This window comes from Pogoniulus pusillus, chromosome 39 (genome assembly GCF_015220805.1).
Source record: "Pogoniulus pusillus isolate bPogPus1 chromosome 39, bPogPus1.pri, whole genome shotgun sequence".
Lineage (NCBI taxonomy): Eukaryota > Metazoa > Chordata > Aves > Piciformes > Lybiidae > Pogoniulus > Pogoniulus pusillus.
The window spans coordinates 8,242,075-8,257,889 of record NC_087302.1 but is presented as its reverse complement, the minus strand read 5'-3'; the positions used below and the strand labels follow the sequence as shown (position 1 = coordinate 8,257,889).

Here is a 15,815-nt window from a genome sequence, read left to right as displayed (position 1 = left end):
GTGACAAGTTCCAAGGGACTGGAGAGGACAAAGAGCACCACAAGGACCACCTTTATTGGAGACCCAGATCAAGGACTGCAGTGGCACCATCAGCACCAGGGTCATGGTGGCACCATCAGTGTCAAGGTCACAGTGGCATCACCAGCACTGAGGCCATGGTGCTATTGTCAGCATTGAGGGCATGGTGGCACCATCAGCATTGTGATTATGGTGGCACCATCAGCACGGGGGTCATGGTGGCATTGTCAGCACCAGGTTCGTGGTGGCAGCGACAGCATTGGGGTCGTGGTGACAGTCCATCACCACCAGGGTCATGGTGGCACCATCAGCATCAGGTCACAGTGTGAGTGAGGGACAGGGTAGGGCCCCAGCCACAGCCACTTCATTCCAGCCCCATGTGCCCCAGGAGTGCCAGGAGGGGGTGGCTGCACCTCCCAGCCGAGCCCCCGGCAGTGTCCCTGGGCCAGCCAGGCCGTGTGCCCCCCGGGGCTGGGGGTGCTGTCCCCACTCACACTTGTGTGACGACCTCTCCGCTCTCGGGCACGTGGACCTGCACGGGCACGCTGGCCGTGGAGCGCCGCGGGGCCTGCAGCGGGGAGGCCTGCGTGGGCACAGCCGCCCGTGGGTGCCCGCACCCTGTGCCAGCGCCCAGGCTGCACGGCCAGGGGCAGGCAGTGGGGGGGGGGATGCGGCAGGGGGGGGGTCTGCAGGCACTTACGTGCCTGGAGTGGGCCTCAGTTGCGCCCACCCATCCTGGTGGGCCCCCCGAGGAGGGAGTGGGGGGAGTTGGGACCCCAAAATGTTTGCAGGGACCACCCCTGCCCAGGGGCACCCTCCCATGTCCCCACTCCCTCCCCTGCACCAACTGGACCCCAAACCCTACCTGAGCCCGCGGCAGGAGTCCACGGGTGATGGGCACGTCCCTGGTGAAGCCACCACGAGGTCCTCGGAAGGCTCCTTGCCGATCGAGGGAGTGCGGACGGGCACCCCGCAGCCGGGCACGTTGGTGCCATGACTTGAGCTCCTCGGTCACGGCAGCCTTGGACAGCCCCCGGCCCCCCATGGGCGAGTAGTCCTTGAGCGAGGGGGTGCGCACGATGCGGCTGTGCGACGGCACCAGGCGCTGGTAGCGCAGCGGGGCCAGGTCCTGCTCGTAGAGGAAAGCTGGGGACCCGCCGGGGGCCAGCAACCGGTGCGGGGCACCCCGGGGGTAGTAACCGGGTTCGGCGAGAGGTGGTGGGCGCAGGAAGGAGACGTCGGGGCTGCTGCTGCCCGGGGACGTGGCGTGGGAGATGCTGGAGAGGTCGGAGATGCTGTCGTCAGAGCCGGAGCGACAGGTGGGGCCGGGGGCGGGTGGGATGCAGGAGGTGGGCACGGTCACAGTGTAGTACGTGGGCCGTCGGCGGGGTACGGCGCTGCGGCCCCGGGGCTCGCCGGGCTGCCAGCATCCCTCCACCCTGCGGGCAGGAGGGCATCAGGGGTCAGAGTGAGAGAAGGGAAAGGGGACTGGGGGCTGAGCTCCCCAGGGGTGCATTATCCCTATGGGATGAGATCCGTGATTCCCATGGAGCTCCATCCTCCTCCCGTGGAGGGATCTCCGTGCTCCCTGCCAGCCGAGGCTCATCACCTCCATAGGGTTCACTGGGTTTATGTCCAACCTCTCCTTGGAGTTATCTTCATCCTCACCACGAGGTTGTCATCCTCTCCTTACTCCCCATAGGGTTTGCTCCAGCCTCCCTCCAGCCACCCCCTCCACAGCCTTGGCTCCATCTTCCTCCTCGTGGGAAAACCTCCACCCAGCTCCCCACGGCTTCAGCTCCATACTCCCCGTGAGGCTATCTCCATCCTCCTTTCAGGGGAGTTATCTCCAGCCTGCTCCCCGTGGGTTTGGCTCCATCCTCTCCATGGGATTATTTATCTCTGTCCTTCCTGCCGTGGGGTTCTGCCCATCCTCCCTGGTGGATTAGCTCCATCCTGCTGCCCATGGACTTAGCTCCATCCTCCCCATGGAGTCATCTGCATCCTTCCCATGGGATTATCTCCAACCTCCTTCCCATGGGGTTATGCCCATCCTCCCCTAATGGATTATCCCCAACCTCCTCTCCGTGGATTTAACTCCATCCTCCCCACGGGACTATCTCCACCCTCCTCCCCATGGGGTTCTTGCAGAAGCCCCTGTCCCCCCTCCTCGTGCACATGACACACCTCAGGGACTGGGTCTGCCCCCGCCGGCAGGATGGCTCCGGAGTGCTGGGGGCGCTGGAGCCTGCCTGCCGGCACAGCACCAGCGTCCTGATGGGCACGAAGCGGTAGGGGGGGACGTCCCCCGCCCTGGGCACCAGCGAGGCCGCAGGGTCAGGGCTGTTGGGGGCTGAGGAGGCAGCAGGTGAGGACCCAGGGTAGCAGCGGGACCCCCGAGGTTCCCCATCCCCGGGGCCAGCTCCAGGCTTTCTGGCCCTCTCGTAGGGTCTGTCGAGGCTGGTCTCGCGCCAGGGGCTGGGAAGGGCTGGTGGGGACCCCAGCCCCTCCTCATCCTCAGTGGGGTCCTCAGAGGATGGGGAACCCCTTGGAGTGGCAGGTCCCAGTGGCCGCATCTCCTCTGTAGGGGAGATTGAGGATTGGGGTGAAGAGAACACATGGAGGTGGGATGGAAGGGACACGTGGGGGTGGGGTGGAGGGGACACAAAGAGGGTTGGCATGGGTGGGGACACTCAGGGGTCACTGTCCCCCACCCTGGTCCCTGCAGTCCCTTACCCTCCTCCAGGACAGTGTCCGACAGGGAGCTGTCATCGGAGGCGCTGAGCTCTGTGGGGCAGGAGACAAGTGACAGTGGTGCCAGGCACGGGTGAGAGTGGTGCCAGGCACGGGTGAGAGCAGTGCTGGGGACCGGTGAGAGCGGTGCCAGGCACGGGTGAGAGCGATGCCAGGCACGGGTGAGAGCGGTGCTGGGGACCGGTGAGAGTGGTGCCAGGCACGGGTGAGAGCGATGCCAGGCACGGGTGAGAGCAGTGCTGGGGACCGGTGAGAGCGGTGCCAGGCACGGGTGAGAGCGATGCCGGGCACGGGTGAGAGCGGTGCTGGGGACCGCTGAGAGCGGTGCCAGGCACGGGTGAGAGCGATGCCAGGCACGGGTGAGAGCGGTGCTGGGGACCGGTGAGAGCGGTGCCGGTGCCGCCGCCGGCTGCCAAAACTCTCCCACGGCAGCCGCCACCCAACGCGTCCCCGGGGGCCTCCGCTCCGCGGCTCCCACGCCGCCTGTCCCGACACGCTCCGGGACGGTGGCGCTACCGGCCAGGCCGGCTCTGCCAAGCTGCACTACGGGCAGCTCCCAGCCTGCCCAGAGCGGGCAGGAGCTAGGGTGCTGAGAAGGTCTGGGGGCACCAGCAGGGAAGGAGCAAGCACCACCAGCACCACCACATCACCCTGGCTCTTGGGGTGCAATAGATGTGGGAGCCCCAGAAACGTGGTGGGGATGAAGCTGGGGGTGAGGTATGTGAGGGGCACCTGCCTGGATGGCTGCCACCAGGATGGGGACACAGCAGGCAGGTCAGATCTTGGCACCCATTGGGGTACAGTCACTGAAGGTGGTAGGCTGGAGGCGGCCAGCAGAGGAGAACATTGGGGTGCAGGAAGGAAGGATACACCCACATGGGTGCAACCAGAGAGGGGGATGCAGTTTTGGGGTGCACTCGTGGAGGTGTGATCGCCAGATGTGAAGTTTTGGGATGCAACCAGGTGGGTGGCACTGAGGGGAAGGAAGTTTTGAGGTGCACTCACGGGGGGTATGATCAGCAGAGATGAGGTTCTGGTGTCACATTGGGGTGCATTCATGAGGGTACCCTCAACAGACACGAAGCACTGGGAGGTGTTCACCAGGGAGAGCATCTCGGGGTACATCCAAGGCAGAGCACTCACCAGGGATGCCTTATTGGGGTGCAAAGGGGCCCCAAGGCTGGATTCCTGTGCACCCCAATATGTCATCCCCGATGGACACACCAAGCCTCATCCCTGCTGAACCCTAACCAAGCTGCTTCCATTCCTGCCCCTCTCAACCTGCAGCATCACCCACAGCAGTCCGGGGGGGGCTCACCCTCAGCAGCGGCAGTCGCAGGGCTGGAGGACAGAGGCCTTCGGCCAGCCAGGAGCCGGCGCTGGTTGAGGACATGCTCCAGGTCCTTCAGCTTCTGCTCCTCCAGCAGCGCCGCCGTCTGCCGGTGCTTGCGCAGCCGCTTGCTGATGTTCTCCTCCCAGCACAGGCGCCTGGCAGCCCTGGCAATCTGCAGCTGCAGTGCCAGGTCCCTCTCCAGGGCGCTCAGAGGGTCCTGAGGACAGAGGGGATGTGCTCAGCACCGCCCCCAGACCCAACCACCGCCCATCGCTCTTGCAGGGTAACGAAGGCTTTGAATCAGGAGGAGGGGAGAAGGATTTCTCCCATGGGATGGGGGTGGAAAGTCTGGTTGTGGTCCATGGAGGTGTTCAAGGCCAGGCTGGGTGAGGGCTGGTGGGAGGTGTCCCTGCCCATGGCAGGGGGTTGGAATTGGATGGTCCTGAAGGTCCCTTCCAGCCCCAAAGCATTCCATGGTTCTGTGCCCTTGCCCCTGGTAAGCCTCTTGGACAGGATGACCTTGGGGGCCCCTTCCAACCCAAACCATTCCATGGTTCCATGATTCTGTATCCCTGACACGGTGAGGAGGTTGGACTGGGGGGGTCTTGAAGGTCTCTTCCAACCCAAACCACTCCACGGTTCTGTGCCCCTGGTTGGCAGTGAAGGTCTCTCCAGCTCAACACATTCCCATGGCAATGGTGACCTCTCCAGCAGCCCCAGGACAGGACCAAGAGGAGTCTCCACCCCCTCGCCCCCCAGAGCCGCCCCCCGACCCCAGCCCAGCTGCACCCCCTCACCGCCCCGCGCAGCACGAGGGTCTCATCCAGCTTGAAGGCAGCACCAATCCTCCGCCGCACCTTTGGGGGCACCTCCCCAGCTCTCAGGGGGTACTCCCGGGGCAGTGTCCCTGTCAGCTCCTGGGGACAGCATCAGGGCACTGAGCTGATGTCACAGCGGTATTTAGGGCCGGGGAGGGGGGCTGGGCAGTGCAGAACTTGGAGGAGGTGACCCCCACCCCCTCCCCCAGCACCACCAACTCACAGCTTCACGCAGGCAAAGCCTCCGCAGCTCCTGGACGCAACTCTCCAAGCGAGCCTCCAGCGCCTGCTGCTGCCTGCGCCCTGCCTGCGCCCTCTCCTTCAAGGCTGACACTGGGCTGGCAGGACCTTGGAGGGGCAGGAGGGGCGGGGGGGGACACACACGCACACACAAATATTAATTAGCATCCATCAACCCCCCCCACCCCGCAGCTTTCCTGCCTCAGTTTCCCCTCCGCCAACTTGAATAGTGAGAAAAGCAACTGAAAGCAACCACCTGAGGCTCCCCTTCAGCAGCAGCTGCGATTCCCCAGCGTCGGGGGGGGGGACACACACATGGGGAAGGTTTCGCCCTGACTCAGCCATCCCCGAGCGAAACTTGGCTGAGTCAAACCTCATCCAGTGACCCCCCCCCCCCCGGAGTCTGCCACGCTTAGCTGCCCCCCCCGAAAGCAAAGAATTGCCCCCCCCAGAAAAAAAGCACAACTTTTTCCCCCCCTCCTGTGCACGGAAATGTCCCGGGGGAGGGGGGGGGCACACAAAGGTGTGTGAGGGAAAGGGCGCCCCAAGAATTCCCTCCCTTAACTAAACAACCTCCCCCTCCCCCCCCCCCGGCAAACACAACCACTTTTGTGCCCCCTCCCATGCACCGAAGTGCCCTAGTGGAGGGGAGGCACATCCATGGGGGGGATGGGGGCATCCCAAGACTTCCCCCTCCCAAGCTTAGAGTCCTCCGACCCCCCCCCCCCCCCAAAATTAATCCCTCTGTGCCCCCTCCCTTGCACCCAAGTCCCCCAGGGAGGGGGGGGCACATCCCTGGGGGGGCACATCCCGAGAATTGTCGCCCCCTGAAAAAACAAAGAGTCCTCCAATCTCCTCCCCCCCAACCCGCAACCTCACTCTTTGGTGCCCACTCCCGTGCACTGCGGTGCCCTCTTTTCAGCTCAGGGGTGGGGGGGGGCACATGAGGGAGGGTTGGGGGCACCCCAAAACCTTCGCCCCCCCCACCCCGCCCCCTCCCCCAGCACTCACCCGGCTGCAGCAGGACTCCGCTGTCCGTGTCCTTGGCTTCCCCCATGCCAAGCCGGGACCCTACAGGTGACAAGGGGGTGCCACCTCGTCCCTGTGCCAGCCCCTGGGGGGCAGTCATAGGTCCCCCCCCCCGGCCCCTCTCGGCTGGGCGCTGGCGGCAGGCGCGAGCGCTGTTTGCTGTAGGACCTACAATAAACAAAGGTGTGCGCGGGGCTGGGGCGGCCCCGGCCAAAGGTGGTCGGGGTGCGGCTTTCGGGGGTGGTTGGTCTGGTGGGGGGCGGCGGGGGGGGGGTGCTGGCAGTGCCCCGCACCCGCCCCGACTGGTTTCGCTGGGAGCCTCTCCCAGTTTCCCTTTCTTTCCCAACTGGGCTGGAAGTGAATCGCTGCCGGCGGCGGGGGGGGCAGCGGTGCTGGTGGCACTGGGAAAGTGGAGCCCCAGAAGTGCCCTGCTGGTGGGGGGGGAGGTTGGAGAGGGTGGGAGTGAGGCGGGGGGGTGGGGGTTGGTGATCGGTGATCACCCCGGGGTTGGCATCGCTTTGGTCCCACCACGCTCCGGCTTGCTCCGGTTTGCCCCAGTTAGGGAAACTGAGGCAGGGCAGGGAGGGTGAGGGGCGCGGGGGGGGTGGTGCTGCCTTACCTGGGCACTCACCGCCGCGGCCAGCTCCGGTTGCGCCCAGGCCACCGGGACGGGTCTGGGCTTGAGGAGCAGGGGAGGAGCAGGTGAGCAACACCTCCCACACTGCCCCACCGCTGCCATGGCGAGGGAATGCCCCACGGCTCGGTACGGTACGGCTCGGTACGGCACGGCTCGGCATGGCTCGGTACGGCACGGCACGGCACGGCACGGCACGGCACGGCTCGGTACGGCACGGCACGGCACGGCACGGCTCGGTACGGCACGGCTCGGTACGGCACGGCACGGCTCGGCACGGCACGGCACGGCTCGGTACGGCACGGCTCGGTACGGCACGGCTCGGCATGGCTCGGTACGGTACGACACGGCTCGGTACGGCTCGGTACGGCTCGGTGCGGCACGGCTCGGTACGGCACAGCGCTGTGCTGGAGGGGGGTGAGGATAACGGTGTAGGCACAGTATGGCATGGAGTGGTGCTGTCTTGTGTGGCATGGTATGGCACAGCACTGCCGGGCACGGCACAGCCTGGCACGGCATGGCATGGTGTTCAGGTATACTGTTCCCATCTCCACCACGGTCTGCAGCTCCCCCTACTTTTGGCACCCTCACAAGGCCAGGGCAAACTGGGATCTGAGCCTGGCACTGCCGGGGTGGAAGATCTGCTCTGCTGCCCTGGCACAGCCATCACCATCCTTACAGGAATAGAGACCCTCTGGGAGCTGGAGCAGCCTGGCCCTGGCCCTGGCCCGTCCCTGTCCCCAGGTGTGTGAGGATGGGCAAGAGGCAGAGCAGGGCTGTGCCAGGACAGTGTCAGGACAATGCCAAGGCTGTATCAGGGCAGTAACAGGACTATGCAAGGACTGTGCCAGAGAAGTACCAGGGTTATGGCAGGACTGTGCCAGGACTATGCTGGGCTATACTAGGTTAGTGCCAGGACTATGCTGGGCCAGTGCCAGGGCAGTGCCAGGGCAGTATCAGGCCGTGGGAACGGTGCTGCCGCAGCCACCAGCACAGTGCGAGATGAATCAGAGCAGCTGGCACGGGCGAGTCGCCACATCCTGCCCTGCTGGCACCGGGCAGGGGAAAGTGACACCTCCCACGGGACAATGCCACCGGGCAAAGGGCAGGGAGCCAGGCGTGGGCAGGGTGCAGGCAGGGGAGCAGCAGCCAGGCAGCAGAGGTACAGGCAGGAAACACAGGCAGGGGTGCAGAGTGTGGGCAGGGGGCAGGCAGGCAGAGGAGCATGCAGGGGGCAGGCAGAGGAGCAGGTAGGGTGCAGGCAGGGGACATGCAGGCAAGAGAGGAGCAGCAAAATGGCAGAGACACAGGCAGGAGATGTGGGCCAGGGGTGCAGAGTGCAGGCAGGGAGCAGGCAGCAACACCAGGCCAGGCAGGTGCAGGCAAGGAGGAGTGCAAGTGAGGGCAGGTTCAGGCCAGGGGTGCAGGCAGACCGCAGGCAGCAAAATCAGCCCAGGCAGGTGCAGGAAGGGTTCAGGCAGCACCTCCACAGCCTTACCCCCTGCAGCTCCCTGAGTCCCTCCATGACTTGGGGGGGGTCATCCCATTCTGCCACCCCTCACCCAGTGACACACAGCCGCGGGGGGCACCCCTGGTGGCACCGAAGGGAGGCAGGAAAGGACCAAAGGACCCAGAGGAGGATTTGGAGGGGAAAAGCTTTGTTTGTTTGTTTGTTCCTCAGAGTGAGCTCTGCTGGCCCTGCCCCTCCTTGTGCCCCCCCAGCTGGTGACAGAAACAGCTGGAGGGCTGAAATACGTCGTTAGGCAGGGGTTAATTGGGATTAATTGGGGTAAACTGGGATTAATTTGGAGTAAATTTGGGTTAAAGCTTGGCTCCTGCTCCCGAGTATGGATAAGGTCTGGGGGGGAGAGGGGGGGGAGGATGGGACATGGGGCAAGGGAGGGGGTGCCAGGGGCCGGCTCCTGCCCTGGGAGTCATACCGGGCTGCAGGCTGCTGGCTGAGGCCGCGGCGGGGCGGCGGCACCGGGGGACACGGGGCAGGGGCAGGGACCTCGCGGGATCCCCGGTGCCAGCCGGAGCTTGGTCCTGCTCCCGCCCTGGCGGCCGTGGGGGGGCTTGGTCCAGATCCAGCCACCGAAGAAGAGGCTGGAGGAGGAAGGAGCAGGCGCGGCAGGAGCGGTGCCCAGGGCGCAGGGGGCCAGGGGCCAGCCGCGGGCACAGCCCTGCCGGCAGCGCGGCTCCATCAGGGCGAAGAGCAGGGGATTGACGCAGCTGTTGAGGAAGGCCAGGCAGGTGCTGCCTGCCACCACCCACCGCAGGGCCACCGCCTGGCCCTGCGACAGCGACAGCGTCCCCTTGGCCAGGAGGAAGAGCAGCACCTTGCAGGCGTTGAGCGGCAGCCAGGAGCAGAGGAAGGCCGTGACGATGGTGAGGATGGCTCGGTGGGAGCGCCGCACGCCCCTGCCCAGCCGGACGTGGCGCTGCAGCCGGCAGGAGATGGAGCAGTAGCAGAAGGAGATGACCACCAAGGGGAGGAGGAAGGTGAGGAAGACCATGGCCAGGCTGAAGTCCTCTCCATCTTCATCCCAGCAGTCCTCTCCGTCCAGCTGCCTGTACACCAGGGCCGGGGCACCCAGGAGGAGGGATGCTGCCCAGATAAGCCCGCAGGTGGCACGGACATGCCCTCGGGCCCCCACCAGCCTGGTGTCCAGCACCCTCCTCATCACCAGGTAGCGCTCCACGCTGAGGGCGCTGAGGAAGAGGATGCTGGAGCAGCGGTTGACGGCGATGACGTAGCTGCTGAGCTTGCAGAGCCCCTCGCCCAGCAGCCAGCGGTTGCCCTGTGCCCCTGCTGCCACCCAGAAGGGCAAGGTGCAGATGAAGATGACGTCGGCCAGCGCCAGGTTCAGCACGAAGGTGTCCACTGCCCTCTCGCCTCCGCTCCTCACCGCCAGCAGCGCCACGACAAAGAGGTTCCCCACCAGGCCGAGGAGGAAGATGAGGGAGTAGAGGATGGGGATGAAGACCGTGGTGAAGAAGACGTCCCAGCTGGAGAGGGCCTCCTGGCTGCCCGTGGCGTTGGCCAGCAGCGAGTAGTCGTAGTCAGCTGATGCCATGAGCTCTTCGGGAGCCATGCTGGTGCCTGCTGCCCTGCCCGGTGCCCAGGGTGGTGCTGGCCGCGCCCAGCGGTTGGGTTGTTGATTTGAGAGGTGCTCAAAAACAGCATCTCAGGCACTTCCTTCCCAGCAGGGCAGGGGCCGTGGGGTGGCAGCCCCGGGAGGGGGAAGGGCCTTTGGTTATGGAAAGCAGAAAAACCCAAGAGAGAGAAACCCCAAAAAAGGAGAGGGCAGAAGGAGGCTCCCGGGGTGGAGGAAGGCTCTGTGCCACCAGCGGATGGCTGAAGGCCTCGGGTGGACACCGACCTGCATCCGGGCTGGTGGCACCACCGGGGACCGAGCCCCCGGCCACCACCGCCCTGCCCTCCCTGCGGCTCGCCGCACGCCAGGGCGGTGCCACCTGCCGCTGCCCCCTGCCGCTGCCCCCTGTCCCGCTGGCATTTGCATGAGGACGCCCAGACCGAAGCCTTTATTGGACGGCAGCAGGAGCAGCTGCAGGGGGTGCAGGCGCTGCCCCCGCCGCTGCCCCGGCCCTGCCAGCTCATTCCAGCCCCTGGCACGCTGGGTTCTCACCGCGCCGGGCCCACACTCCTCCCGGTATGACAGCGCTGGGTGCCGTTCCCGGTGCCAGCACGGACTCAGCGCGGCCCCGCGGAGGTCCCCGGGGAGCAGCCCCCCGGGCTCCTGTTCACGTCTGCCGGGCACCCGCCTCTGCCAGCTTCATCTTCCTCAGGCGGTCCCGCACCAGCAGGAACTCGGGGCGGGGGTCCGGGGGCGGTCCCACCGATGTCTCCCGCTCGTGCTGTGCCAGGAGGGACCCAGGTGAGGTGGCCATGGGTGCCAGGCTGGGTCTCCTTGGCTGTCCCCAGGGTCTGGGCATCTCATCGCCCTGGGCTCTCTCAGCCACCCCCAGGGTCCAACCACCCCCAGCTGTCCCCGAAGCAGGCTCCATCAGCCACACTCATGACCCAGACACTCGTGACCTGAGTGTGCCCACGCCGCAGCCCCATCAGCTGCCATCAGCTGGCCGCCCTTAAGCACCCCTCAGCCCATCCCTCCGGCACGGCCCCCCTCATCCACCTGCCCGCCCCCAGCCTCCTCTGCCCGCTCCCAGCCTCCTCTGCCCGCTCCCAGCCTCCTCTGCCCGCTCCCAGCACACATGTCCCAATAGCGGCTCCCAGCCGTCCCCAGGACCTCCCACGGCTGCCCACACGGCGTGAGCCAGATCTGCAGGGCAGTGAGGAGTGGATGAAGGTGAGGTGTAGGGATGGATGGGGGGACGGAGGGACGGATGTAGGGATGGATGTGGGGTGGAGGGCTGGATGCTGGGTGGGTTCATGGAGGATGGGTGAATGGATGATGGTGAGGTGAAGGCAGGAGGTCTGGGCTGGCTGGAGGGACGGCAATCTGGGACAGAGGGACAGAGGACACAGGGACAGCACAGACCTGCTCCAGCCTCTGGTGGCGTTTGCTCAGCTGCTGCTCAAGGTCCGAGGGAGGTCCCCGCAGCTCCTCCCTCAGCTGCCTCCGCCGCCGGCTCTCCAGCACCCGCGGGAGCTCAGCCCGGTGCCGGGGCAGGATCCCCCTGCAGGGACAGACAGAAGGGCTTCCACGGGGCCACCCCAGCCTGGCCACCCAACTGGGGACCATCCTGTCCCCACTCCCTGGGGACCATCCCCGCTCACCTGCTGTGGCTGAAGAGCAGCTCCCGGTGCAGCTCCCGGTAGCTCCGGGACTCCCGCATCGGGTTTGGCACCTTCCTGGGCTGGATGAGGCCCTCGTGGACAGTACTGCCCATGTCTGAGGGGAGGGCATCGCTCCCTTCGCCCTCTGGAGGGGGAGCAGAGCGCAGTGGGGGATGGGTCAGCAGGGCACCGTGCCGTGGGGTCCCTGGAAGGGCTGTGGTTACCAGTGGGGATGGGGGCAGTGGGGATGGGGGCATCCCGAGGGATAGGATAACCTGGGACAGGTCACCAGTGGGAGCGTTGGCACTGGCTTGGTCGCTCACCCAGAGCCACATGGGAGTGCAGGCTAAGACCTTGGACACCCACCCTCATGTCCCCCAGCCTGGGGGGCTCAGGGTGCCACAGCCCCTGGTCCTCATACACTGTGCCCCTAGCCCCCACCCTCCTGGAACCCTACTCTTGGCGTCCCCATCACCCACAGGCCCCCATCACACCCCAGGTCCCCCAGCCCTGGCCCCGTGCCCCAGCAGCACCCACCTGGCCCCACGCTGCCGCTCGGCGCTGGGTCACTGCCCTGGCAAAGCAAAGGGGGGGACACTCAGTGGGTCTCTGCCTCCGGCTCCTCCCCAGGACCCCAAGATGTCACCAGGGCCCTCTGCTTGTCATCCTCATCTCCTCTGGCACAGGAGAGGACACAGACACGGGTCCCGTGGGGCTGGGCATCCTCTGTCTCTCCATGGCTGTCACGCAGGGACCAGGTCACCTCCCGGGGTCCCTCCCTGCCAGCTCAGGGCTGGCTGCGGGGGGTGGTGAGGTGGCAGGGGAGGAGGTGAATGCTCTGCTTGTTAACCCTGGGACCTGAGGACCGTGAGGAGCCCCCGGGCTGAATGCTGGGGACAGACTTTGCCCTGGGGACATGTCTTGAGGGGATTCCCACTGCCCCCTCCCACCCGCAGCAGAGGAGATGGGTGCCAGCCGAGGTGCCCCTATCCCCGGGGCGACCCAGCCAGCTGCCGCCACTCACCTTGCTTTGTGAGAGCCCCATGTCCCCCGGGGCCACAGCTCCTGCCCCCCGGGACGCAGGGACACGGCCAGGGGCTGGCTCCCGGCTCCGCCGAGCCCGGCAGAGCCCTCCCGTGCTGCACCGGCGGTGGTGACGGTGGCGATGGCCTCGCTGCCAGCAGCAAAAGCCACTAAGCCCCGGGATTAGCCCCGATCGGTGACACGCGTCCTGCGCAGAGCCGGTGGCACTGTGCCCGCTCCCGCTGCTGGGCATGCTGTGCTTACCGGGGGCACTGGGGGCTGCCGGGTTCACCGAGGGCTGCTGGGGACGCTGGTGCCACTGGGGACACGGGGGGCTGCTGGGGCTCTGTGTGCTGGGGGCACTGTGTGCTGGGGGCACTGTGTGCAGGGGGCACTGTGTGCAGGGGGCACTGTGTGCAGGGGGCACTGTGTCTCACTGGGGGCACTGTGTGCTGGGGGCACTGTGTGCAGGGGCACTGTGTGCTGGGGGCACTGTGTCTCACTGGGGGCTCTGTGTGCTGGGGGCACTGTGTCTCACTGGGGGCTCTGTGTCTCACTGGGGCTCCAGGTCCCTCTGGACTGCGAGGGTCATTAGAGGGTGGGGGGCACGGGGAGGGTGGGTTGGGGTCTGGGGCACTGGGGATTGGGAGAGGTACTGGAGGTTGCTGGATGCGTTGGCAGCCTTTGGGCACAGGGATTCCGGGGCGGACGGGGAGGGGGCGCGGGTGGCACAGGGCGCTCCTGGGGGACTGGGAGCACAGGGGTTTATCAGGGCACCCTGGGGTACCCGGGGGACTGGCGAGACTCGGGGGTGAGATGGGGACTGGGTGCACTGGGGTGGTGCCAGGAGGACTGGGGTTAGCTGGGAGACCGAGGTGGGGACGGAACGCACAGCGGAGAGCGCACTGGGGCGGCACCGGAGTGCCCCGCGGGCACCGCAGCTGCTGGGCAGGCGCCGGGCGGCAGCGACGGCAGCGCCCTCCACAGGCGCTCGATTGAGGCCGTGCCTGGCGCTATCGGCTCTCGACTGGCGCTATCGGCTCTCGACTGGCCGTGCCTGGCGCTATCGGCTCTCGACTGGCGCTATCGGCTCTCGACTGGCCGCGCCTGGCGCTATCGGCTCTCACTGGCGCTATCGGCTCTCGCCTGTCCGTGCCTGGCGCTATCGGCTCTCGACTGGCCGTGCCTGGCGCTATCGGCTCTCGACTGGCTGTGCCTGCTCGCGGTTGGCTGCCCCTGGCGCACTTCCGGTGCCGCGTGGCCGTGCCCGGGCCCCGCCGCCGCCGCCATGACCAACGGTGAGAGCCTGCGGGCAGGGCCCGGGGCCGGGCGGGAGGGGCCGGCACGGGCCGGGGGGGTGAGCGCTCGCTCCGGCACCGGGCAGCTGCTGGGGAGCGGCAGCTGGAGCGCTGGGAGTGGCGGCGGCGGCGCCGTGGGCAGGGCGGAGGCTGTGGCCCTCTGGAAGGGTCCCTCTGGGGGGTCTGAGTCCCCTTGTGGGGGAGGCCGAGGCAGGGCCCTGCGGGGGAGCGCAGCTCAGAGGCAGTTCGTGCGCTGGGGGTGCCGTGAGGAGCGAACCGGGGGGGTCCGGGGCCGTCTGCGGCCGAGCCTGGATCACCCTGCGGGGCAGGGAGCGTTGGGCTCCTTCGCGGGGGCAGCTGCGGGGCCGGGGCCGTGAGGAAGGCGCTGGGAGGTCTCTGTGCCGCTGGAGGGGGAGCTGAGGGGCTCAGGCCTGCTCTGGAGCTGCGGGGGGGAGCTGCGGCTGGGGGTCCTGTGCGGGGCTGGGAGCGAGGGGCTTGGATCTGCTCGGGAAGGGAGCTGGGAGGCCTCCGTGCCCCCGAGGGTGCCCGTGGGGGGCGGCTGCGGTGCCCAGGGCCCAGCCCCGCTGAGGCCGCCCCCGCCCGCAGTGTACTCCCTGGACGGGCTGCTGGCGTTCGGGCTGCTGCTGCTGTGCACCTGCGCCTACCTGCGCAGGGTGCCGCGGCTCAGGGCCTGGCTGCTCTCCGAGAAACGAGGCCTCTGGGGAGTCTTCTACAAAGGTGAGGGGGCAGGGACGGGGCCCCGGGGCCTGGGCGGGGGCGTGGGAGGCTGCCACGGGGGGGACGTGGTTTGGGGTGGGGATGGAGTCCGCAGTGGGGGGTGTAGGGTGAGGCGGCAGCGGCAGGGGTGCAGGAGGCTGGGGTGAGGCTGCTGGGGTCCAGGATGGGACAGAGGGATCCAGAATGGGACAGAGGGGTCCAGGATGAGGCTGCTGGGGTCCAGGATGGGACAGAGGGGTCCAGGATGAGGCTGCTGGGGTCCAGGATGAGGCTGCTGGGATCCAGGATGGGACAGAGGGATCCAGGATGAGGCTGCTGGGGTCCAGGATGGGACAGAGGGGTCCAGGATGAGGCTGCTGGGGTCCAGGATGAGGCTGCTGGGGTCCAGGATGGGACAGAGGGGTCCAGGATGAGGCTGCTGGGATCCAGGATGGGACAGAGGGATCCAGGATGAGGCTGCTGGGGTCCAGGATGGGACACAGAGCTTGGGGCAGGGCTGTGGGGGTCTCACCCCAGCACAGGGCACCCTAACTGCTCTCCCTGTTCGCCCCCACCCCACAGCTGCTGTCATTGGCACCAGGCTGCACGTGGCCGTGGCTGTCTCCTGCATCCTGATGGCTTTCTACGTCCTGGTGGTGAAGTGACCCCAGGGGGACCTGACAGCGACCAGAGCCCTGCTGCCGACCCCAGCCCCTCCGGCACCGACCTGGACTCTGCCTGTGGCAGCCCTGGGGCCCACCATGGCTTGGCACCTTGCCTAGACTTGCCTTGCCCCCGCGGCAGGGCCAGGCACCCGCGGGTGCCACCAGGCCGCGGTCACAGCGTCAGGAAGGGAGGCCCTGAGCGGGGGCTGGGGGCTGGGCGTGGAGCCCCAGGCAGAGGCTCCAGCAGCAGAGGCTCCAGCAGCGACCCCTTGGCTCCTTCCCCCCACCCTGGACACTGCTGGGGCTGTGGCCCCCAGGCACTCGTGGGAGGCTGCAGGCGGTGGGGGGGGGCAGGGCTGGCAGGGCCCCCCCTCACCAGTGGGATCTCCTTGGGGGCAGGTGGGAGCCTCCTCCCCACGGGTGCTGTGGGGTCTGTGCCCCCCGGCTCGGGCACGTGGGACCACAGTGCTAATAAAGTGAGAGTTCTCTCGTGGGCAGGCCTGGCCCTGGCCCGGGGGCGCTGT

At 67.2% G+C, this 15,815-nt stretch overlaps 4 protein-coding genes across 8 annotated transcripts; 1 reads left to right on the top strand and 3 right to left on the bottom strand.

Annotated features, from left to right (window-relative positions):
• Positions 1-19: 19 nt before the first annotated feature.
• INAVA (innate immunity activator) lies at positions 20-6,951 on the bottom strand. 5 transcript variants are annotated; one of them, XM_064173808.1, is made up of 9 exons: positions 6,812-6,951; positions 6,175-6,387; positions 5,147-5,271; positions 4,903-5,022; positions 4,091-4,322; positions 2,755-2,805; positions 2,206-2,599; positions 884-1,457; positions 20-601 (listed from the first exon to the last, which is right to left on the bottom strand). In XM_064173808.1, exons 2-9 carry the CDS (start codon positions 6,290-6,292, stop codon positions 509-511), a joined length of 1,707 nt encoding a protein of 568 aa, XP_064029878.1. In that variant the 5' UTR covers positions 6,293-6,387; positions 6,812-6,951; the 3' UTR covers positions 20-508. The 5 variants fall into 5 exon arrangements, with proteins under 5 accessions (XP_064029878.1, XP_064029877.1, XP_064029880.1 ...); XM_064173807.1 differs by having other exon boundaries at positions 6,175-6,360; XM_064173810.1 differs by having other exon boundaries at positions 20-586; positions 6,175-6,360.
• A 1,741-nt stretch (positions 6,952-8,692) lies between these two features.
• GPR25 (G protein-coupled receptor 25) lies at positions 8,693-10,019 on the bottom strand. Its single transcript, XM_064173873.1, has one exon. It carries the CDS (start codon positions 9,919-9,921, stop codon positions 8,761-8,763), a length of 1,161 nt encoding a protein of 386 aa, XP_064029943.1. The 5' UTR covers positions 9,922-10,019; the 3' UTR covers positions 8,693-8,760.
• Positions 10,020-10,065: 46 nt separating this feature from the next.
• LOC135191522 (protein FAM107B-like) lies at positions 10,066-12,747 on the bottom strand. The gene is made up of 5 exons (XM_064173874.1): positions 12,613-12,747; positions 12,126-12,162; positions 11,589-11,733; positions 11,350-11,488; positions 10,066-10,705 (listed from the first exon to the last, which is right to left on the bottom strand). Exons 1-5 carry the CDS (start codon positions 12,631-12,633, stop codon positions 10,592-10,594), a joined length of 456 nt encoding a protein of 151 aa, XP_064029944.1. The 5' UTR covers positions 12,634-12,747; the 3' UTR covers positions 10,066-10,591.
• A 965-nt stretch (positions 12,748-13,712) lies between these two features.
• On the top strand, positions 13,713-15,788 carry TMEM167B (transmembrane protein 167B). Its single transcript, XM_064173875.1, has 3 exons — positions 13,713-13,909; positions 14,516-14,647; positions 15,209-15,788. Exons 1-3 carry the CDS (start codon positions 13,900-13,902, stop codon positions 15,289-15,291), a joined length of 225 nt encoding a protein of 74 aa, XP_064029945.1. The 5' UTR covers positions 13,713-13,899; the 3' UTR covers positions 15,292-15,788.
• Positions 15,789-15,815: the final 27 nt, after the last annotated feature.